General features: G+C 42.7%; 1 protein-coding gene across 1 annotated transcript in view; it reads right to left on the bottom strand.

Annotated features, from left to right (window-relative positions):
• LOC109931378 (cytoplasmic dynein 1 intermediate chain 1) overlaps window positions 1-25,559 on the bottom strand; it is a 236,843-nt gene that overhangs the window by 80,951 nt on the left and 130,333 nt on the right. The window contains exons 8-10 of the mRNA XM_048611130.1: window positions 21,462-21,624; window positions 17,838-17,937; window positions 14,874-14,999 (exon numbers count right to left, since the gene is read on the bottom strand). Of these exons, the coding sequence (XP_048467087.1) occupies window positions 14,874-14,999; window positions 17,838-17,937; window positions 21,462-21,624 (389 nt within the window). The remainder of the gene's footprint in view (window positions 1-14,873; window positions 15,000-17,837; window positions 17,938-21,461; window positions 21,625-25,559) is intronic.

Genomic DNA, 25,559 nt, shown 5'->3' on the forward strand with positions numbered 1-25,559 from the left:
CTCCTCAGGAGAGAAAGGGTGGTGCTGAGATGAAAGATGAAACCAAAAAAAAAACCTGTATTTATTGACTGCTGAAACAGAGGTCACATCCAGACTAACTGCAACAGGAAAAACCAGTGAGATTTATCAGGGCACATTCACCCTGTGCAGAGATTGGGATTCACACAGACAGCACAGCAGACTAGAATATAACTCTTACTGCAACATCCCTGTCAAGGCATTGCTAAAAGGAAAGATGAATTTAAACAAATTCCTGAGAGTTAACAGTATTTTGTATCTAAAAGGAAAGGTGTTCACATTTCCTCTGGATGTGGTGAGCAAGCCTATAGTGATAATGAGTGACACTGGGATTAGTCAAACTCTACTGATGGGAAAAGACATGACTTTCACACCAGAATGCACAGTACGTGTCAAAGGTAGTGGTAAAGAAAATTGAAGGAGGGCACATACCTTTGTCCATTCACCTAATCTTTCAATATCCTGTTGTAATTTTATGCTGTTGTCAACATTGTCTACAGTGTGCCCAATTTTTGTGTTGTCAACAAATTTGATCTTTGACTTTTTATGCCATCATCCAAGTCATTAATGAATATTGTGAATAAGTGAGGCCCAACACAGATCCCTGTAAGGCACCAAAGGTCACGTCCTGCCAATTTGAATACTTACCCATTATTCCAACCCTGTATCCTGCCACTCAACCAATTTTCTATTCAGGTCAGTAATTTGCCCTTGGGCTTCCACTTCAGCTAACAGTCTCATCAAAAGTTTTCTGTAAGCCCATATAAACAACATGCACCATCTTAACTCTGCCCAGCACCTTTGTCACCTCTTCAAATAACTCTATGAGGTTTGTCATGAATGTACTCTTCATGAATTCATGATGACTCTCCTGATTAACTGAAATTTTTTGAGGTGATCAGTTACCTTATCTTTGATTAAAGATTCCAACAACTTCCACAGCACAGAGGTCAAGCTAACTGGTCTATAATTCCCTGGTTTCCCTCTGTCACCCTTCTTAAAGAGCTCAGTGACATAAGCAAATTTCCAATAGAGAGGTACAGCTCCTGAATCCAAGGAACTCTAATTGCTGGGGCCCTTGCTGAGATATTTATATCATCGACAGCCATGGGCGAGGTGCCAGAAGACTGGAGGTTCTCTAACGTGGTGCCATTATTTCAGGAAGATGGCAAGGAAAAGCCAGGGAACTATAGACCAATGGGCCTGACATCAGTGGTGGGCTGATTGTTGTAGGGGATTCTGAGGGACACGATTTATATACGTTTGGAAAGGCAAAGACTGATTAGGGACAGTCAGCATAGGAGGTATGGTTAGTAAGTTTGCAGATGATACCAGAATTGGTAGTGTGGTGGACAGCGAAGATGGCTACCTCAGAGTACAACAGGATCTTGATCAAATAGGCCTATGAGCTGAGGAGTGACAGATGGGGTTTAATCTAGATAAATGTGAGGTGCTGCATTTTGGTAGGGCATGACTTATACACTTAATGGTACACTGGGGAGTGTTGCTGAACAAAGAGACCTTGGAATGCAGGTTCATAGCTCCTTGAAAGTGGAGTCGCAGGTAGACAGTGAAAGCAGAAGACGCTTCCCTGATCAGTGAACTGAGTATAGGAGTTGGGATTTCATGTTGCTGCTGTATAGGACATTGGTTGGGCCACTTTTGGAATACGGTGTTCAACTTCTGGTCTCCCTGCTATAGCAAAGATGTCATTAAACATGAAATGGTTCAGAAAAGATTTACAAAGATGTTGGCAAGGTTGGAGGTTTTGAGCAATAGGGAGAAGCTGAATAGGCTGGGGCTATTTCCCCTGGAGCATCGGAGACTATGTGGTGACCTTATAGAGGTTCATAAAATCAGTCATACAACATGGAAACAGACCCTTTGGCCCAACTTGTCTGCACCAACCAGACATCTCAATATGACCTAGTTCCATTTGCCAGCATTTGGGCTATATCCCTCTAAGTCATTCCTATTCATATACCGATCCAAATGCCTTTTAAATGTTGTAATTGTACCTCACCTGGCAGCTCATTCCATACCTGAGAGGCATGGATAGGGTGAATAGTCAAGGTCTTGTCCCTGGCATATGGGAGTCCAAAACTAGAGGGCATAGGTTAGGTTGAAAGGGGAAAGATTTAAAAGAGACCTAAGGGGCACCCTTTTCAGGTAGAGGGTTGTAGGTGTTTGGAATGAACTGCCAGAGGAGGTGATGGAGGCTGGCACAATTACAACATTTAAAAGGAACCTGGATAGATATACAAGTGGGAAGCATTTAAGAGGGATAGGGGCTAAATGCTGGCAAATGGGACTAGATTAATTGAGGATATCTGGTCGGCATGGACAAGTTGGACCGAAGGGTCTGTTTTCACACAGTACAGCTCTATGACTCTAAAAGATTATGATTAGGGCATCGACAATTGGGACTTGAGTATCATTGGCTGGCCAGTATTTATTGGCCATCTCAAGCTGCCCTTGAACTGATTGGTGCTCCAAGTCATTTCAAAGGGCAGTTGACAGTCAACTACATTGCTGTAGGTCTGGAGTCACATGTAAGCCAAACCAAGTATGGCTGGCAGATTTCCTTCCCTGAAGGACATTAGTGAGGCAGGTGGGTATTTCCGACAATCAGCAATGGAACTCATAATCATCAATAGATTTTTAATTTTGGATTTTTTTTGAAATGGAATTCAAATTACACCATCTGCCGTAGCATGTTTTGAATCGGTGTCCCCAAGACATTAGCTGAATTTCTGGATTAATAGTCTAGCGATTATACAACTAGAACATCGCCTCCGCTAATTCTGTTACTTCCTTTAAGAAGTCCAACAAGCTATCTGATGAAGGGTCTAGGCCCGAAACGTCAGTCTTCCTACTCCTATGATGCTGCTTGGCCTGCTGTGTTCATCCAGCTCTACACCTTGTTATCCCAGATTTTCCAGCATCTGCAGTTCCTACTATCTCTGAAGCTATCTTTCTTTTCTGATGTGAATACTGAAGCAAAATAATCATTCAGCATGTCTGCTATTTACACATGGTCATTGACAATATCCTGACTCTTAAACTTCAGTGGGCCGATAGTACTTTCAACCAGTCACTTTTTTTTAATATAAAAATAAAATCCCTTATTAATTTTTATATCACTTGCAAGTTTCCTTTCATTATCCTTTTTTTTTGGCTTCTCTTGTAAGCCATTTTGTGACCTGTGTTGGTCTTTGTACTTAACCCATTCTGTGGTATTTGTATTGTTCTTTACATTTTTATAAGCACTTTCTTTTCATTTTATGCTGTCCCTTACCTCCTTAGATGTCCATGGCTGTGTTTTATTTTTGGAGTTGTGGAGCTTTTCCTTCTCATGGGTATAAATTGCTTCTGAATAACACTAAACATTTCTTTGAACGTCCTCCAAAGTTCCTCAGATGATGCTGGCCTGATGTTGGTTCTACTCAATACTGCCAATTTATTGAGGGTATTCTTAAATAGGCAGTAGACCCCTTTTGTTTTAAAGTTCTTACAAGTGGCATACTGTGAATATCTGATTTCATAATTTTAGTGAATAGCATTGAAAATTCAATTCCAGAACTAAACATAAATAAATGTAAATTCTTGACTGAGGAACTAGTAAACACACCCGGGGAAATTAATTTTCCAAGGAAAATCTGTGTTTAGTCAATATGTTCAGAGTTAGAAGTGAGAACATTTAAACAGTGGTTGTCTGATATCTAATCTCTTGGTAGGGACAAGAGTCTACACTTATTTCAAAAAGGGATTTAAACTACTCATATAGTGACCAGGTTACAGAAGTTAAAAGCACCTTTGCAAAGAACGGCGTTTCTCAGTGTAATCAGCAAAGCCGTGATATAAAATTATCAATGCAACTCAAAGAATCAATGTATTGTTTCAAAGGAAAAAAGATAATTCATTTTCATTTTTACTTGGAGCATCTCATAATGCTATGGAGATGGGCTTTCCTTAGGAAGATTCCTTTGCTACAATTTATCTGCATATTTTCTCATACAGGCTGTCAGCAGTTACAGTCAATTCAATTGAAGCTTAGAGTGGACAGAGATGGAAACTGACAGGAACTGTAAAGCCGCTATGGGGGCAACAGCAGTACAGGCACAGTGGAAGCAGAGTGGGGAAAGTTGCCCATGTCTGTTTAAAATTTGGATAGGTAAGGAGTTCAGAGGCCATTAGAAAGCAGGAGTGTTTCTGGATTTTAAGAAATTCACAGTTGACAGGTTTCGAAAAAAATCTGAAGGGTCACTTTGGCAAAAGGTAATGAGGATCCCCATGAAATTGCACCCCTTGAAGATTAACTAATACTGAGGAGAAATTCAACTGACTTCTGGGGAGCTAAGATCTATTCAAGTGGTCCCAGAAGGAGATGTAAATTAAATCTCAAGATTGCAGAACTCTTGGTGGAACGAAAAATAGAACAGAGATTGTCCAGTCGAGATTTCTGGGCTTAAGTAATAGGGGTTTATGAAATATAGCGTTAATTTTGTAGTGCTTGCTTTGTTTATTTCTTTTGCAGTAACAGAATTTTAAAAATGTGAAACATTGTTGTGGGAATTTCTTTCAGTTACTAATTGGGAGTCTGAATTCCTTTTAAAGTTAATGATCCCCCTTGAGATTATAACATTGTTTAAGACAAGTGGCCTTTATGTTAGCAGGGGCCAATATACACTGCACACAAGTCAATGCGATGACAGTGTAAAATTGGTCTTTTTTCAGTGCTTTTTTCAGTTAGTTAATGATAATGTGAATAAATTCATACTTCAGATTTGGGGTTCCCCAAACTTGGTCATCAAATGATTGAATAATCCTAAACCATTTTGTCAAGAACTCATCACATGCTAAAAAATTCCCTCCTGAAACGACCAACAGGCATCAGGAAAGTATGGCACTGGAGGAGGCCTAGGATGGACACGTCATCAAGGGAGTGGGAGAGGAGTTAAAATTAGTGACCAGAAGGTGTTGTCGATTATCGCGTACAGAATGCAGATGCTCCACGAAACCAAGGTCCCCAAGTCTGCGTTTGGTCTCACCGATGTACAGGAGGCCACATCAGGAACAATGGATATAGCAGACCAGGTTGGAGGATATGCAGGTGAACCCCTATCAGACACGGAACGTTTGCTTTGGGCCTTGGATGGAGGTGAGGGGGGGAAGGTGTAGGGGTATGTGTCGCACTTCCTGTGGTTGCAGACAAAGGTGCCGGGGTTATTGGGGAGCATGCAGCAGATGAGGGAGTTGAGGAGTGAGCGGTCCCTACGAAAGGCAGATGGGGGTGGGGAGGGAAATATCTCTTTGGTCATGGGGCTGAGTTGTAGGTGGCAGAAGTGGCGGAGGATGATACATTGGATGTGGAGGTTGGTGAGGTGGTATGTGAGGACCAGGGGGATTCTGTCTTTATTTTTGTTGGGGGAAGGAGGGGGTTTGAGGGCAGAAGTGCAGAAAATGCAAGAGATGCAGTTAAGAGCATTTTTGATCACCGGAGGGGGCATGTTGCGGTCCTTGAAATAGGAGGCCATCAGAATGTCCGGGAGTGTAACGCTCCATCTTGGGAGCAGATGTGGCAGAGGCAGAGGAATTGGGAGTAGGAGATCGCAATCTTGCAGGAAGGTGGGGAGAGGAGATATAGTCCAGGTAGCTGTGGGAGTCGGTGGGTTTGACATAGATGTTGGTGTTGAGGCGGTTACCAGAGATGGAGACAGAGGGGTCCAGGAAGGGGAGGGAGGTATTGGAGATGGTCCAAGTGAATTTGAAGTTGGGGTGAAAGATGTTAGTTAAGTTGATGAACTGTTCAAGCTCTTCATGGGAGCACGAGGTAGCTCCAATATAGTCATCAATTTAAACAGAGGAAGAGGTGGGGGATGGTGCCAGTGTCACAGCAGAAAAGAGACTGTTCCACGTATCCTACGCAGAGGCAGGTATAGCCATCCCTTTAGTTTGTAGGAAGTGGGAGGAGTTAAAGGAGGAGTTGTTCAGGGTAAGGACGAGTTCTGTTAAACAGATGAGGGTTTTGGTGGAGGAGAATTGGTTGGGCCTGTGGGAGAGGAAGAAGCGGAGGGCTTCTAGGCCATCTGCGTGGGGGATACAAGTGCACAGAGATTGGATGTCCATTTTGAAGATGAGGTTTTGGGGGCCAGGGAATTGGAAGTCATGGAGGGCATGGGTGGTGTCCGTCGTAGGTGGGGATCAGGGGGGAAAAGACAGAGTGAAGGTAAGCAGAGATAAGTTAAGTGGGGCAGGAGCAGGCAGAGACAGTGGGTTGTCCGGGGCAGTCAGGTTTGTGGATTTTGGGAAGATGATAGAAACGGGTGGTGCGTTGGGGAACAATGAGGTTGGAGGCTGGGGGTGGGAGGTCTCCTGAGGTTATTGATGGTCTGGGAGATGATGGTTTGGTGGTCGGGGTGGGGTCATAATCGAGGGGGCAGTAGGAGGATGTGTCAGAGAGTTGGCGCCTGGCCTCCGCGGTGTAGAGGTCCATGTGCCATACCACTACTGTGCCACCCCTTATCCGTGAGTTTGAAGGTAAGGTTAGGGTTGGAGCGGAGGGAACTGCATGTTCCGTGGGTAAGAGGTTGGAGTGGGTGGGAGGGGTGGAGAGATTCAGGCAATCCATGTCACGACGGCAGCTGGAAATGAAGAGGTTGAGGGAGGGTAGGAGGCTGTGGGGTGGTGTCGAGGAGGATGGAGGAGGGTGAAGGGGTCTGCAGAGGGTTGTTAGAGTCCCGGTCAAAGAAATAGGTGTGGAGGCGGAGGCAGCGGAAAAAAAGAGTTTGACATCTGGACGGAGTTCATTGATGTGTGGGCACAAAGAAATGAAGGTGAGTCCTTTACGGAGGACTGACTGTTCGTCCTCAGCAAGGGGCAAGTCTGGGGGTGATGGTGAATATCTAGCATGGCTTGGGGCTGGGTTTGGGTGTAGAGCTGGAGCTGGGAGACGGAGTGGATATTGTCTTGGGAGTGAATATATGTATGGGGATGTTCACGTAAGTGGAAGCGGAAATGACATTGGTGGTGTCAGCAGAAGTGACATAGTTGATGGCATCAGTGGGAGAGGCCGAGACAACAATACAGTTAATGGCACCGGGCACACTGAGGTGGTGGTCCTGGATAGGGTTGGGTTTTGGGATGGTGGAGGGGGTCTGTGTTTGGTGGTAAGCACAAGCAAGTTTAGTGTACTTACGGTGCTTGATGTCAGATAGGGTGGATAAAAAGCATTGGTTTTATAGTTGGCAACTTCACCCCTCTGGTGATCAATAATGCCCTCAAGCACATCTCTTGCTTTTCCCGTACTTCTGCCCTCAAACCCCCTCCCTCCAACAAAAATAAAGACAAAGACAGAGTCCCCTAGTCCTCACATACCACCCCACCAACCTCCGCATCCAGCATACCATCTTCCGCCACCTACAATCCGACCCCACGACTAAAAAGATATTTCCCTCCCTACCCCCATCTGCCTTTCACTCCACAACTCCCTCGTCTGCTCCACACTCCACCCCCGCCCCCACAAAGCACCACACCCAGCACCCTTCCCTGCAACCGCAGGAAGTACTGCACATGCCCCTACACCTACCCCCTCACCTCCACCCAAGGCCCAAAGCAAACTTTCCATTTCTGACAGGGGTTCACCTGTACATCCTCCAACCTGGTCTACTGTATCCATTGCTCCCAACGTGGCCTTGTCTACATTGGTGAGACCAAGCACAGAATCAGGACTCTAAGGTTTTGGAGTAGATCTGTAGCTCGGGTTGTGGGTGTTGAGGTTGGTTGGCTCGCCGAGCTGGTTTGTTTTGCAGACGTTTCATTACCATGCTTGGTAACATCTTCAGTGCAGCCTCCGATGAAGCGTCGGTGTGTTTTCCCGCCTGGTTTTTAAAACTCTGGGGTCCATTGAGATGGATTGCCTCACTTCCGGTTTTCCTTTGTAGTGGAATGTATATGGGGTCGAGTTCAATGTGTTCATTAATAGCATGCTTCGTGGAGTGCCATGCTTCCAGGAATTCTCATGCTTATCTCTGCCCAGCCTGTCCCAGGATCTTGATGTTGTCCCAGTCGAAGTCGTGGTTCTCCTTGTCCATGTGGATTGAGAGGAGTGAGTATTGGTCGTGTCTTTTTATAGCCAGTTGGTGTTCATGAATCAGGACTGTTTCGTGGAGCATCTGCGCTGTGTACGTGATAATCGACAACACCTAATCATTTTAACTCCTGCTCCCACTCCCTTGATGACATGTCCATCCTGGGCCTCCTCCAGTGCCACAATGTCACCATGCACAAACTGGAGGAGCAACACCTAATCTTCTGCCTTGGGAGCCAACAGCCTGATGGCCTGAATATACAATTCACCAGTTTTAATATCACCTCACCCCCGGCCTCATCCACGTCCAAACCACCCTCTCATCCCCACCTCCTTGACCTGACACAACCTGTCCATCTTATCTCCCACCTATCCGATTCACCCTTCCCACTGAACAATTCCCCCTACCTGTATCCACCTATCACCACTCCTCCTACCTTCCCCCAGCCTCATCCCTCCTCCCTCTATTTATTTCCCACCTCCCTTGCCCCTCCCCAGTTCTGAAGAAGGGTCCCAACCTGAAACATCTTTCTAATCCTCTGACGCTGCCTGACCCGCTGTGTTCCTCCAGCTCCACACAGTGTTGTCTCGGACTCCAGCAACTGCAGTTCTTGCTATCTCCTAGGCAATAGGAAATTCAATATTACCAAACACTATGCCTTCCACACCCATCTGTCAAAGTTTAGCTTCATCTTTCAATGCTATCAAAGTCCAGGATTGTTCTCCATGCTAGCAGAGAAAAGTAAAACATCAATTCAACCAAACCCCACTCTTTCTTAACCATAACTCCCACCGGGTACCAGATTTCTAATTGAAACTCATACATCCACTGCATGCCACATTGCTGTGGGTTCGCAGTTTTAAAAATTGTAGTCATTATGCGTTGAAGTATAATGAGTACTTTAAAAGATAAACTGCCAATTTTCCAACTTAGTGGTGGGAAACTGGTGGGAAGGCAATAAACCCCATGTTGGGGGAAGGGGAAGAAAAGAATGTGCAGCTGAAGCAAAAGACAGCAGAAGAAAAGGCAATGAGCATGAACAGAGTGGGAGGGAATCCAGTCAGCTTCACAAGTGGGTAATCATGCATGACAGAGTTAGCACAACATCACATTTTTAAAACAAAGGAAATATACACAAAACATTAATATATTTAAAGGCACATAACTTACAATGCTCATTGTAAATCAGCAGATGTACTGACTTCTCTGCTAAGGTTTGACAAGTTTAAAGTTAGAGATTGCTCAAAGAGAATGCAATATTATTTGCTGCATTGGTTTCTGATCAAAATACAGCAGTTTATGATCAACAAAAAAGTTATGAAGTTAGGGAACATTGTTAAACAAGCTGAGTGGATGATCCATCTCAACCTCTTCAGCACCAAAGATGTCGGTCTTCAGCCAATTCGATTCACTCCATGTGATATCAAGGAATGGTTGAAGACACTGGATACTGCGAAGGCTATAGGCCCTGATAACAGTCCAGCAATAGAACTGAACACTCTTGCTCCAGAACTGTTGCATCCCTGGCCAAGCTGTTCCAGTACAGTTACAACACAGGCATCTACCCGACAATGTGGAAAATTGTCCAGCTGTGTTCTGTCCACAAAAGGCTAGATCAATCCACTTCTGTCAATCATTGCCCATCAGTCTACTCTTGATCATCAGTAAAATATTGGAAGGTGTCATCAACTGTGCTGTCAAGTGGCATCTGCTTAGCAATAACTTGCGCACCAATGCCTAGTTTTTGGGTTGCAGGCCTGAGGAATATTGCAGCGACTATCTCACCTCATAGCTTTCCAAAACTTGTTCACTATCTACAAGTCACAAGTCAGGATCCCTACTGGCCTGGATGATAGCAGCTCCAACAATACTCAATAAGCTTGACACCATCCAGGTCAAAGCAGACCACTTGACTGGCATCACAAACACACTCTCCATCACCTAAAGCAGCATAAACTATCTACAAGATGCACTGCAGAAAATCACTAAAGATTTAGGGGCGGCATGGTAGCTGTGATTAGCACTGCTGCCTCACAGCACCAGGGACCCGGGTTCAATTCCACCCTCGGGCGACTGTCTATGTGGAGTTTGCACATTCTCCCAGTGTCTGCGTGGGTTTCCTCCAGGTACTCCGGCTTCCTCCCACAGTCCAAAGATGTGCAGGCTAGGTGGATTGGCCATGCTAAATTGCCCACAGTGTTCAGGGATGTGTAGATTAGGTGGGTCATGAGGATGGGTTTGAGTGGGATGCTCTGAGTGTCAGTGTGGACTTGTTGGGCCAAAGGGCTTGTTTCCACACTGTAGGGATTCTGTGAGATAATTCTTAAACAGCATTTTTCAAAACCATGACCTTTGCTATCTAGAATGACAAGAGCAGCAGATACACAAGAACACCACCACCACCTGCAAGTTTCCCTCCAACCACTCACCGTTCTGACTTGGAAATATAATCGCTGTTCCTTCACCGTCGTTGGGTCAAAATCCTGGAATTCCCTATTTACAGGCACTGTGGGTCTACCTGTAGCATGTGAACTGCAGCTGTTCAAGAAAGAAGCTCACCATCATCTTCTCAACTTCAACTAGGTACAGTCAATAAACGTTGGCCCAGCCAACGATACCCACGTCTGAGTGAATTAAAGTCTGTAAAGGTGTTGCTTTAACACATTAACGTGTGCAGCCAAAACACAGTCTTTCCTGGCCTATTCCCACAAATTGATTACAATTTTGTAATAACCTTTGTAAGTCACTTCAATCATTTTCTGGAAGGTAAAACATGATGCCATCTCAACCTTCCAGCACCTCCACGTTTCCCCAATTTGACTGCTGTGGATTTTCAATATCTGATTCGTTCAGACGTTTCTATTTCACACTCCACTTCTTGCACTTACCATCCTTTATTCTTGATCACTGTACCTGTAATAATGTCTTTTCAACATGTGAACAACTTACTGCTTCTCTTCCACTATCTGGAGTACTCATCACATAACTCACATTACAGAATTTCTTTTTGATTTGATATGGTCCAGCAAACCTTGCTTTTAAAGATTCTCCAGGAGACAGTTAACAACACTAACACCTCGTCTCTTACAATAGAATCTCGAACTTTGTTCTTTTTATCTGCTCTTGGTTTTCATTGCTTGTTGAGCCCCCTTCATATGCATTTTAGGCAACACACAAGCTTTGGTCAGTTTTTCTCTGAAACACGAAGCATAGATTGAAAACACTGTTTCTGAGGTTTGGTTATCAATGAACTTCTTTATCCCAATTGTTAAGCCATTCTTGACAGTAAGCATTAATTATGGTCTTCAAAATTTGATGCCATCTTTCCAACGCATCTTGAGATTGTGACTGAGAAGCAGGTGGAGTGGATTATTTTATTCACAAACTAGTCATCACTGATTTGAATATTTGCAACATACAATCAGATCAAGGTTTATATTTTATTATTTTGGATACTCCAGATCTTGTTAAAAAAAAAACTTTTCACTATCAGCTTTACAGTAATTTTTCCCAAAATCCTGTGGACATCCAAAATCAAGGTTTCCATTCCTGGTTTTAGGTAGAGGTTCTACACAATCTATTAAGACCTTGATATATGGTTATTCAAAAGATCTACTTGAACTAAATGTGCAGGTTTAACCCAATATTGGTATTTCCCCATAATCTGTCATGTATGGCATGTCTGACAAAAGTTGACTTCATCTTTATTTAAAATGCTTTAAAAATGTTCTAATAGTCAAGGAACCGGTCATTAGATTTTTGTTAGCTACTCGTAAAATTTCATTACAATACTTAGATGGTACTACCTCCCAATGGGCCATTGCCCATTCTTCACCTGCTGGTATCTTTCAAATGTCACCACTCGGGTATTGTTTATGATTCAATTGTTAGTAGGCTGCTTGCTATAAATTTTAAGTTTCTAAACCTGTTTGTTGTATTTCTATAAAAGAAGATAGTCTAAACAGATCAGAGATAGTAAGACTTGCCAATGCTGGAGGGCAGAGGTGCAGGAAACGCAAGAGATGCGGTCTTCCTATAGACTAGGGGGGTGGCCATGGGAACCCGCATGGGCCCAAGCTATGCCTGCCTCTTCGTAGGATAAGTGGAACAGTCCCTCTTCCGCTGCTACGCTGGCGCTATCCCCCACCTCTGCCTTCGCTACATCAATGACTGTATCAGTGCTGTCTCGTACTCCCATGAGGAGCTTGAACAGTTCATCAACTTTACTAACACCTTTCACCCCAACCTCAAGTTCACCTGGACCATCCCCGATACCTCTCTCCCCTTCCTGGACCTCTCTGTCTCCATCTCTGGTGACCGCCTCGAAACCGACATCTATTTCAAGCCCACCGACTCCCACAGCTACCTAGACTACACCTCTCACCCACCTTCCTGCAAGAATGCGATCTCCTACTCCCAATTCCTCTGCCCTCCGACTCGTCTGCTCCCAAGATAGGGTGTTCCACTACCAAACATCCCAGATGTCCTCTTATTTCAAGGATCGCAACTTCCCCCTCCTTCAGTGGTCGAAAATGCCCTCGAGCGCATCTCTTGCGTTTCCCGCACCTCTGCCCTCACATCCCCTCCCAACAAAACCAAAGACAGAATACCCCTTGTCCTCACACATCACCCCACTAACCTCTTGATTCAACGTATTATTCTCTGCCACCTAAAATCCGACCCCACAACTAAAGATATATTTCCCTCCCCACTCCTATCTGCCTTTCGTAGGGACCGTGCTCTGTGCAGCTCCCTCGTCCGCTCCACACTCCCCACTAGCCCCACCACCCCTGACACCTTTCCCTGCAACCGCAGGAAGTGACACACTTGCCCCTACACCTCCCACCTCACCTCCATTCAAGTCACCAAACAAACCTTTCACATCAGACAGAGGTTCACACGCACATCTGTCAATGTGGTCTACTGCATCCACTGCTCCTGATGTGGCCTCCTCTACATCGGTGAGACCAAGTGGAGGCTTGGAGACTGCTTTGTACAGCACCTTCGCTCTATTCGTGACAAACGACAACACCTTCCAGTCGTGAACAATTTCAACTCCCCCTTCCACTCCCTGGGCAACATGTCCATCCTGGGTTTCCTCCGATGTCACAATGATGCCACCCAGAAACTAGAGGAGCAGCACCTCATACTCCGCCTTGAGAACCTACAACTCAATGGCCTAAATGTGGACTTTACCAGTTTCAAAATCTCCCCACCCAACGGCCTCATCCCATGACCAACCTTATCCCTCTCATCCCCACCTCCTTGACCTGACACAACCGGTCCATTTTCTCTCCCACCTATCTGCTCCTCCCACCTCACTGACCAATCCCCACCATTGCCTACCTGCACTCACCTATCACCATCCTACCTACCTTCCCCAGCCCCACCCCTCCTATCTCTATTTATTTCTGAGCTCCCTTCCCCCTCCCCCATTTCTGAAGAAGGGTCCCGTCCCGAAACGTCAACCTTGCTGCTCCTTTGATGCTGCCTGGCCTGCCGTGTTCCTCAAGCCCCATGCTGTGTTATCTATGGTCTAAACAGATCAGCCTCATTTTTTTCACCTTCATTCTTTTTAGTCAATTTTTTAAAAAAATGTATCCAATATTTGCATTTCCAAATCATCTCCCTGTTCATAAACTCCTTTCCTTTCTGTCTAATTCTACGGGCCTAAGATCTCGTCACAACACTCTTAGGAAACAATCCATGACGTTCCTCTTCAGATATTTCATTTTCTTTTACTTCCACAGGCTATTCCGCCACCCTTGGTGATGTCGGTATTCTTGAACCTGCCAGATAATTGCTCGAAACAAAATAAATTCCTTCTACTGGAATTTGTTTCACTACTCCCATTACGACTTTCCTATTTACCAAGTCACACTTTAATCCAACTGTGTACAATGAGACTGGTTGGTAATCTTAAATTATTATTTTCTCCTTCATTAGCCTCTTTGGAAGACAAACAGTATTATCAGCTATTATTAGTGACTGACTTGCTCTGGTGTCTGTCAAATCTTTATTGGTTTAGTTCCTGGATTCAAAGCACAAAGAAACTCCCCTCTTTAATGTTTCTTTACGTGGCTCAGCATCATACTTCATTTTCAAATGCATCTGTGAAGAGCCTTGGGATGTTGCTGTTGTTACAAACCTATTTTTTCTTGATTTGAAGCATTTCCTTAACACTTCACACAATGATCTGAAGAAAAGCTAGATAACATTTGTCCCAGTCCAATTACAGCTTGGTCTCTAAATAATTTCAGCATCAATGCAAGTTAGCATCATTCTGATTTTTTTGAAGCTGCTAAATGACCCAGTATTTTAGGAATCGACAAAGTTTTAAGAAACGTTTTTGAAAAAGCCATACACCTTGTTGATGTTGATATTCAAAAAAATGTACTTAAAAAGAGAAATGGAAAACATTAATACATAATTAAATACCTTTTCTTTTGGAGAAAGGATAGATTTATATAGAGGCATCAGTAGGAGGAACATTCACATCAACTAAAATGACTGCTTGAAAAATGCAGTTGCATGAAAAAGTCACCCTGAAACAAGGGCATCGTTTTTCCGTCTAGCTGGGCAAGAACATTTCGATGACTAGTTAAAGAAGTGGTATTCAGCCAAGTCCAGGATATATTTTTCTCACATTGTAACTCTCTAAAGAATAGTCAGGATTATAGAAATGAACAGTACTTTTCCAATTCGAGTAACTGATATGAAGTCTTACTTTAAAAATATTTATGATACTATTATAGAAATCCTTACCTGACAATGGAAAATATATTCGGGTGTGTTCTTTTTAAATTTCATGTTCCAAACCAAAGCTACTCCATCTGGCTCATGTGGGGCATCTTCATTGTTGTTATAGGAAGCAACCATCAATTCGGGATACTGAAACAAATAAAAAGGTTATGGTTCATCAACACCACACTGGGTCAGGTTTGAACAAATCACAGCATGTACAATGTTTCTGTAGGTTTACAAAGAACACGAAGATCAGACCCTGTTCTGAAGAAAGGTTACTGGATCCAACGTGTTAACTCTGATTTCCCTCCACAGACGCTGCTGGACCAGCTGAGTTTTTCCAGCAATTTCTGTTTTTGTTTCTGATTTCCAACATCCACTGTTCTTTCGCTTGTTTTTAAACAAAGAGAACAGAACTTTTTGATAGTGAAGTAAGTTAAAGCAAATATTCTCCCAATTTAATTTCCATGCCAAGTGAACTAGATAAGTATGCATTCCAGTAAGATTGCTATCCATTTACAAAGGTCAAACTCCAAACTTTTCATTGTTTAGCCCATGAACTGTAATTGAAAGAGCCTTAAATGACAACCAGTGTCTAAAGTCACAAAGCACTTATTATGTCAGCATACTGACCATCTTATAATTACAATTTTGAAACATATCTTAAAAGGAAAACACATTCAACTTCAGCTGCAAGTCTCTGGATCACACACTATTAAAGCAGGGAAGATTGCACATTCAGAATCAGACTAGGCAGATGGAACAAGACAGTAGACACTATGGCACTATTTTTGGGCAAAATCATGTGTTCGCCCACTAATGGGATTTGACAGGCAGTGAGGAGTGGAACTTCTCCTGTGGCCTACTTGATCTTTCCTTGAGTTACGAAAGACTGTGCTGCTTCCTCTTTTATCTCAATACACACACCAAGTTTCGAAAGGACACTATGATGAAAAAAAGCACATGGTCAACATTTCAAGGGACTTCTGGCAATATTATACAGCCATTATAATCTTGCCAATAGTTTACAAGAGAGATCTTGAGAACCCCTTTAAATATTAGTGGAAATGATACATACCAAAATCGTGGAGGCTATGTTTTATAGGCAAGTTGTGGAAATGTCAATAGCAATGCAAATACAAAACAAATAGTATGTTGATCACATGATCAAGATACTTTGTTAATTTACATTCCTATTAATCAATTCCATGGAACAATAACAGACTCTGGCTATCAGTGCCTGTTTGTCACTCTTTTTAACAATGATCACCACATTAGTCTGTTTCCAATTTACTGGTACACCCGGAATCCTTAAAATATTTGCTAGCACTTTGCAGAAAGAACACTAACATTTTTTAAAACATTGTTATTTTTTACTGTATTGTAACAATTAACATTTGTGAGCAGGTTTAAAAGCTACCATTCCTAGCTCAAAAAAACCGAAGAACTGCTGATGCCGGAAATCAGAAAAAAAAGAAATTGCTGGAGAAGTTCAGCATCTCTGGAGATAAAGCAGAATAAACATTTCAGGTCCAGTGACCCTTCTTCAAAACTGGTTGTAGTCAGGAAAAAGTTGGTATATATGGTGAAGACAGGGGAAGGAGGGGAGAGGAGGAGAAGGGAGGAGTAAACAATAGGTAAATATGGAGCCCAGGGAGAGCGAAAAACAGCTGGGCAGACAAAGAAATGAATCATGGTAAACCCGGGAGAATCAATTGTTGCTACTGGGTACCATTAGTAGTTGACAATGGGTTGGTTGTGGTTGCAGCCTGGTGTCTAGGGGTTGGGTAAGGGCTCAGGAGCCCCTAAAATTATTGAACTCTATTTTGAATCCTGAAGGCTACAATGTCCCAAGTGGAAAATGAGATGCTGTTCTTCCAGCTCACGTTGAACTTCGCTGGAGCACTGCAGCAAACCAAAACAGAAATGTTGGCCAGAGAACACGGTGGTGTGTTGAAGTGGAAGGCAACTGGAAGCTCAGAGCCATTTTTCCTGAGAGGATGTAGGTGTTCTACAAAGCTCTCACCCAATCTGTATTTCATGGAACATAGAACTGTACAGCACAGGAACGGGCCCTTTGGCCCACAATGTTGTGCCGAACATGACACAAAATTAAAATAATACCCTTCTGCCTGCCCTTGGTCCATATCCCTCCATTCCTTGCATGTTCATGTGCTTATCTAAAAGGCTCCTTTGACAGCATCTTCCAAACACCTGACTGTTCACATCGAGAAGGACAAGGACAACAAATAACATAAGACCATAAAACCACATGACATAGGAGCAGAAAATAGGCCATTTGGCCCATCGAGTCTGCTCCGCCATTCAATCATGGCTGATAAGTTCCTCAACCCCATTCTCCCGCTTTCTCCCCATAACCCTTGATCCCCTTGATAATCAAGAACCTATCTCGGTCTTAAATGTACTCAATGACCTGGCCTTGACAGCCTTTTGTGGCAGTGAATTCCATAGATTCACCATTCTCTGGCTGAAGAAGTTTCTCCTTATCTCCATTCTAATAGGTCTTTCCTTTACTCTAAGGCTGTGCCCTCGGGTCCTAGTCTCTCCTACAAATGAAGACATCTTCCCAACATCCACTCTGTCCAGGCCATTCAGTATTCTCTAAGTTGCAATTAGATCCCCCCTCATCCTTCTAAACTCCAGTGAGTATAGTCCCAGAATCCTCAAACATTTCTCATATGTTAAGCTTTTCATTCCTGGGATACATGGCACCAGCTGCAAGTTCTCCTTCAATTCACTGATCATTTTGCATTGGAAATATATTACTGTCCTTCACAGTTATTGCGTGAAGACCCTGGTATTCCCTCCCTAACACTGTAGACTGCAGTGGCTCAGAGAGGGGCAGGTTACCACCTCTTCTCTTTCTTAAGAGCAATTAGGTTTGAATAATAAGTGTTGGTTCAGCCAAGGGAGCTCACAATCTCAATGATTTTTAAAAAAGTACTTTTACAAATTCACATTTACCTGAAGTGACCAATCCAAACAGGTTACAACTCTGTGTTTCGACCAGTGCTCATCATAAAACTGACGGTTGAAAGCAAGGTTTAGCCCAGCTTGGAAGTCTCTGTACAAAATTAAAAACATTTAACACAATAAAATATTAATCCATAATAACCAGAAAGGCTTTCATTATCTTCAAGATGGTATGGAATTCCCCAGTCATTTGTTACCTTGCAATCCAGACAAATCATTGTTTTATTAGCCACTCATGATTAAGTCTCAAGTGTGAATGCCAACAGCCTATTCATCTATGCCAGTTACAGACAGATCTGACACAACCCTCAATCTGGCTGTTTAAAAGATGGACCTACACAGCAAATGGTCCAGTTGATAGACCTTCCCTGTACCATGCTGCTGAGACGAACATAATGCTCACAATATCTATTCAGACAAGTTCATCTAAACTAAACAAGAGATTTTTTCAGGGGCCCATAAAAGACCTAAATTCCTGAGCACTTTTGTACTACATGCACATTATTGCACTTGGGAAAATGATATTAATTGTAAGTAGAATGACATTTTTATGGTTTGCACACACATCCACGCACAAAATTTAACAAGATCCATGGTTCAAACTTGCTCCTATAATAAATTTATCGAACTACGTCTTCCTATGCAACAACTTGAAAATCTACAAACTTAGAGCAGCACAGAGGCACAGTGGTTAGCACAGCTGCCTCCCAGCAACAGGGATTCGGATTCAATTCCAGCCTTAGGCAACCATCCGTGTGGAGTTTGCACATTCTCCCCATGTGTGCGTGGGTTTCCACCCGCAGTTTAATGATGTGCAGGTTAGGGGGATTGATTGTGTTAAATTGCCCAGTGACATGCAGGCTAGAGGGGTTAACCATAGTAAACATGAGGTTACAGGGATAAGTGGGATGTTCTTCAGAGGATTGGTGCAGACTCGATTGACCAAATGGTCTCTCTAGCGGCACTGTAAGGATTCTATGATTCTAAGAAGTTGTACTCATGCTAAAATGACATGGACTTATCATTTTCATGCAAAATATACATATTTTGTATGCATGGAGACTTTCAATAACCAAATTCAAGAGGTGAGCTGACAGTGACTGCCCTTGACAATAATGCAGCATTTGGCGCAGTGTGTTATCAAACAACCCCTAGCAAAATTGATTTTCATGGTAATCAGGAAGAGCACTCACCATTTTGTTATTCTTTCACAGGTTTTGGAGGTAGCTGGCTAGGTCTACATTTGTTGCCCATCCCCATTTGCTCTCTCGTAAAAGTGATGGTGGGCTGCCTTCCAAAGTCACTGCAGTCTGTGAAGTGTAGGTACACTTACACTGATGTTAGGGGCTGAGTTCCAGGATTTTGACCAAGAAACAGTGAAGGGACAGTGATATTGTTCCAAGTCAACATGGTGTGTGGCCCAGAAGAAAATTTGTAGTTGGCGAAGTTCCTATGCATTTTTTCTCTTTGTCCTTTTTGATAATAGGGAACTACCTCAGATTTGTGTTTGGAAGGTGCCATTAAAAGGAATCTTAGTGAATTGCTAAACTGCTCTTTTGATCTTCCGTCATATAGACAGTGGATAGGGCATTGGACTTTAGAATTACCTTGGCATAAATTTCTAAGCTCCGACCTGCTCTTATAGCCACTGTATTGACATGTATGGTTCATAGAACATAGAACATAGAACATAACAGCGCAGTATAGGCCCTTCGGCCCTCGATGTTGCGCCGACCTGTGAAACCAATCTGAAGCCCATCTATCCCAAACTATTCCATTATCATCCATATGTTTATCCAATGACCATTTAAATGCCCTTAAAGTGGGCGAGTCTACTATTTTTGCAGGCAGGGCATTCCACGCCCTTACTACTCTCCGAGTAAAGAACCTACTTCTGACATCTGTCCTATATCTATCACCCCTCAATTTAAAGCTATGTCCCCTCGTGCTAGCCATCACCATCCGAGGAAAAAGGCTCCCACTGTCCACCCTATCTAATCCTCTGATCATCTTGTATGTCTCTATCAAGTCACCTCTTAACCTTCTTCTCTCTAACGAAAACAGCCTCAAGTCCCTCAGCCTTTCCTCATAAGACCTTCCCTTCATACCAGGCAACATCCTGGTAAATCTCCTCTGCACCCTTTCCAATGCTTCCACATCCTTCCTATAATGCGGTGACCAGAACTGTACGCAATACTCCAAGTGCGGCCGCACCAGACTTTTGTACAGCTGCAACATGACCTCATGGCTCCGAAACTCAATCCCTCTACCAATAAAATCTAACATACTATACGCCTTCTTAACAACGCTATCAACCTGGGTGGCAACTTTCAGTGATCTATGCACATGGACACTGAGATCTTTCTGCTCATCCACACTACCAAGAATCTTACCATTAGCCCAGTACTCTGTATTCCTGTTACTCCTTCCAAAGTGAATCACCTCACACTTTTCCGCATTAAACTCCATTTGCCACCTCTCAGCCCAGCTCTGCAGCTTATCTATGTCCCTCTGTAACCTGCAATATCCTTCCGCACTATCCACAACTCCACCAACTTTGGTGTCATCCGCAATTAAGTTCAATTAAGTTTCAGCTCAATGTAATCCCCAGGATGTTGATGAGGGGTAATTTAGCAATAATAATATAAATGAATATGAAGGGAAGTTGTTCATTGCATGGCCCTTGTGTGGCATCAATGTTACTGATTAACCCAAACATGAAAGTTGTCCAGGCCTTGTTGCATTTAGGCAAGGACCTTTAATATCTGAAATGTATCGAACATTGCAATTATCATTACTTATCCATTCTGCCATTATGATGGAGGGAAGGCCAATGATGAAGCGGTTCACTGGACAGAGGACACCACCCTGATGGACTCCTGTAGCCATCACCTGGGGCCAAGGTATCGGCCACTAATAGCCACACATCTTGCATTGTGCTACATATGTCAACAACCAGGGTAAGCACAACTTTCAAAATAGAACATTTAGGACAGAAAAAAACCCACTTGATCTGTTTACTTTCCTACAGCATAAACATTCACTTTCTCCACCACCAGGGCACAGAGGTAACAATGTGTACCATAAACAAAATACACTGGAGAAATTCATCAAGCTTCTTTTGACAGCATCTTCCAAACTCATGCCTCTACTACCTACAACAAGGGCAGTAGATGCCAGTGAGAACACCAATGCTGCAAGATCCTCTCCACTCTGCCCCTTACCCATCCAAATACCATCCTTCACTGTCGTTGAGTCAAAATCTTGGAACTCCCCTCTGAACAGCACTGGGAGTGTACCTACAAGGACTGCAGTGGTTCAAGGAGGCAGCTGAACACTATGCTCTTCAGAATATGTGGGGTTAGACAAATACAGGCTTTGCCAGTAACACTCATTCCAAGATTGAATGAAATAAAATGCATCTGAAATAACAGTTGGCATACTGACAGTTTCTTTTGTAAGAGGTATACCATTTGCACAACCTATGATGAGATTACATGACAGTTCCTCCAAGAGATAGAGTCTTAGAGTCATACAGCGCGGAAACAGACCCTTTGGTCCAACTTGTCCATGCCAACCAGATTTCCCAAAATTATTTCAATGTGATAAACATACCCTTCTTTTTCATCCAACTCCTTGCCACCATAATCAAAGAAGAGGCTGGAATCTTCAGCAAGAGCACGTTCAATGATTCGAATGTTATGGTCGAAGAAAATCAAAAATTCCTCTGAATGAAGAATTTGCTGCTTCTCCTCTTCAGTGAGTTCTCTAGGAGCAGCTTAAAAGAAAAAGGGCTAAAATCTCAGAAGTATTAAAAAGTTTAACATTCAATTTCCTGATTATTAGAATACAGATGTTGAAATGACTACAAAAGCAAAAGTAATTATTATCCTGCCAGTCTTTCAGTTTCAACACAGATGATTCCCAAACTTCAAGATTTCACTAATGTATAACTGTAAAATATGTACTGCTAGTGAAAACTGATCAGAATGTGAAGTGCTCCTTCAAAAAAAAAACCATTACCAAGAATAATCAAGTAGATTACAAAACTGAAAGGCTGATGTATAATTACTATACATGTCTGGTAAGAAATATACATTGTATAATATGCATATTGTCCTTTTCCAACTTTGGTAAAAGAAATTATAGCTATAGCTCAACAATGCAGTCTTTCATCTGGATTTGTTCAAAAGGTCTCTGAATAATATCCTATGACAGACTGCATCGCTGAAACAGATGGTATTATCTACCAAAAAAATCATTATGTGCGCTGCTTTGTATTTACATAGATTACAGGTAGAAATTGTGAAGACTAAATGATAGCACAAATGAAACCTTTAATTTAGATTCTTAAATCTTCCAAAAAATGTACAAGCAAGTTAATGCAGTTCTACAGTCTGAAGAATGAACTTATATACTGACTATACAACGGAAATAGAGATTTTCAAATCACAGAAGACTGTTAAGGTATCTTCAGGAAATTGGATTGTTACTTCTTTTAAAAAAAATTTCCTTGATGGGCAAGTACTTAAAATGTAGACCCTATTCATTGTTGAAATTATTGCTGAGTACAGATTTATAAGATCATTAACTTCAATACTTATACATACAAACATACACACAAACATACAAAATAAGAGAAACCTCGGCCATTCAGCCCTTCAAACGTGATCTGACATTCAATAAGATCACAGCTAATCAGTTTGTATTTTGAATTCCGTACTTGCATTTACCCCTGATAATCTGCAATTCTCTTGCCTAAAAAGAATCTACCTTCACCTTAAAAATATTCAATGCCCTGCCTCAATGACCTAGAGTTCCAAAGTTGCCAACCCTCAGTAGAAAAAAAAATTCTCTCTTCTCTGCCCTAAAAGGGCAGTCCCAAAATTTAAATAGAGGTTCCTAGTTCTACACTCACCCACCAAAGGAAACATCCTTTCACATCCATCTTGTCAAGACTATTCGAGGTCATTTGCACTTCAACCAAACCACCCCTCAGTCTTCTAAATTCCAGTAAAAACAAGCCCAGCCTGTGAAATCTTTCATCGTAAGACAACTTGCTTATTGCAGCCATCAATCCTCCTCAGAATCATCCTCAAGACATTTACATCCTTCCTTAAATGAGGAAACTTAAACTGCACACGGTATTCAATGTGGTCTCACCAATACCTCCTATAACTGAAGCATAACATCCTTACTTTTACTTGCAAAACCTCTAACAAAGGATAGCACTCCATTAGCTTTCTTCTGTTGTACCTGCATACTGAAGTTTTGTGAATCACACAATAGAACACCTCTACACTTCAGAATTTTTCAGTCATTTTCTGTTTCAGCAATACTCTGCTTTTTTCTTCCTCCTATTAAGTGAAAAAAATTACATTTTCCCACATCATAGTCCATCTACCAAATGTTTGCCCACTCACTCACTTTATATCTGTCTGCATCCTTGTTATGTCATCTTCACGACATCCTTTCCTGCCTATCTTTACAATATCAAAAAGTTTAGTCGCCATGCCATTTCATACCCTCAGTCAAGAAATTGATGTAAATTGTAAAAGATTGAAGACCCCTACAGGACACCACTCATCACATCCTGCCAATCTGAAAAAGACTCATTTATCCATATTCTGTTATCTGCCAATCAACCTAACCTCTAGAGATAGCAGGAACTGCAGATGCTGGAGAATTTCCTGAAGAAGGATCTAGGCCCGAAACGTTAGCCTTCCTGCTCCTCTGATGCTGCTTGGCCTGCTGTGTTCATCCAGCTCTACTCAAACCTATCTTCTATCTATGTTTCAGAGATAGTAGGATCTGCAGATGCTGGAGAATCTGCAATAACAAGGTGTAGAGCTGGATGAACACAGCAGGCCAAGCAGCATCAGAGGAGCAGGAAAGCTGACGTTTCGGGCCTAGACCCTTCTTCAGAAATGGGGGAGGGGAAGGGGGTTTTGAAATAAATAGGGAGAGAGGGGGAGGCGGATAGAAGATGGATAGAGGAGAAGATAGGTGGAGAGGAGACAGACAGGTTAAAGAGGCGGGGGTGGAGCCAGTAAAGGTGAGTGTAGGTGGGGAGTTAGGGAGGGTATAGGTCAGTCCAGGGAGGACGGACAGGTCAAGGGGGCTGGATGAGGCTAGTAGGTAGGTAGGAGACAAAAAAGTATGTTGACCTAAAAGAACATGAACAAATCTTCACAATTGCATAAAGCTTTTTTTTCAAAAATTCATTCATGGGGTGTGGCTAGATTGTCCATCCCTAATTGCCCAGAGGATAGCTAAGAGTCAACCATATTGTTGTGGGTCTGGAGTTACATGTAGGCCAGACCAGATAAGGATGGCAGTTTCCTTCCTTAAAGAACATTAGTGAACCAGATGCATTTTTCCAAAAAGCGACAATGGTTTCATGGTCATTGTTAAGATTCTTAATTTCAAACTTTTATTGATTTCAAATTCTAAAATCTGCCATGGTATGATTTGACCCTAGGTCCCCAGAACACTACTCTGGGTCTCTGGATTAATAACCTAGTGATAATACAATTAGATCATCACCTCCCCAATGGTGGTATACTACACCCAAAGTATTCTATACAATTTTGGTCTCCATATCTAAGGAAGGACACATTTGCTTGAAGGTAGTTCAGAAAAAAGAAAGTTCAATTAATTGATTTTTAAAACAAGGCTCTCCTGCCTTACCAGATGGTGGAGCAAAATGGGCCTATACTCTCTGAAATACAGAATTAGTGGTGCTCCGTTGAAACATGCAAGATTCTGAAATTGTTTAACATACAGATTATTTCCCACAGCTAAGGAATCTGGAACATGGAGCGCAGCATCACAGTAAGGGGTCTATCATTTCGGATGGGTATATGAAGAAATTTATTCACACGTAGGGTTGTGAACTGGATACTTTATACTAGAGGATTGACTGGCTGGGACAGGCAGATTTCAAAAATCAACGGGCAGGGGGAGTAGGTATAAAAAATGTAGTTGAGGCAGAAAATCAGCCACAATCATGTTGAATAGCAGGAGAAATTCAAGGAGCCATATGGTCACCTTCTGCTCTTATTCCCATGGATGGAACTATGACAGTCATTTCCAATGTTATAGATGTTAGACTGTGACTATGTGACCACATAGCAACTACTCACTGTGCAGTCACAGCACATTATCTTACGCTGTATCGTCATTGGATTGTCATTGCTCAAAATCATTCCTGTATTTTTCAGTTCACCCTTCAAGTTTCCCCCATGCCCAAAATATGAGCTTAAACTATATATGGTTTCTTCAAATCAGATACAGATACAGAGGGGGGCGAGAGGAGAGAGAGGGGGCAACAGGAGAGAGGTGAGGATTTTTAGCAGTTTCATTAAATCTTCATATTTGCCATGAATCTGGGAATAGTGAGGCTTGTTTCCAGTGTGCTACTCCCATAGGTCATAGTAGCCCTTAAATGTTTACATTACCTATCATGAAGGACTGGCAGCTGAATGTCCCAGGATTAGGACGGCAGCTGAATGTCTCAGGACTTAGATGTTTCAGGCTAAGTAAAAGGGTGGGTAAGTTGCACTACTGGTAAAAGGAGTATGTTACAGATGTACCTAGGGAGGATACATCAGAGGACTCATGCAGTGAGGCAATATGGGTAGAACTCAGGAATGGGAAAGGTGAAATCACAATGCTGGGGGTATATCACAGGCCACCCACAGCTAGCAGGAG

Source organism: Rhincodon typus, chromosome 2 (genome assembly GCF_021869965.1).
Source record: "Rhincodon typus isolate 14 chromosome 2, sRhiTyp1.1, whole genome shotgun sequence".
Classification (NCBI taxonomy): domain Eukaryota; kingdom Metazoa; phylum Chordata; class Chondrichthyes; order Orectolobiformes; family Rhincodontidae; genus Rhincodon; species Rhincodon typus.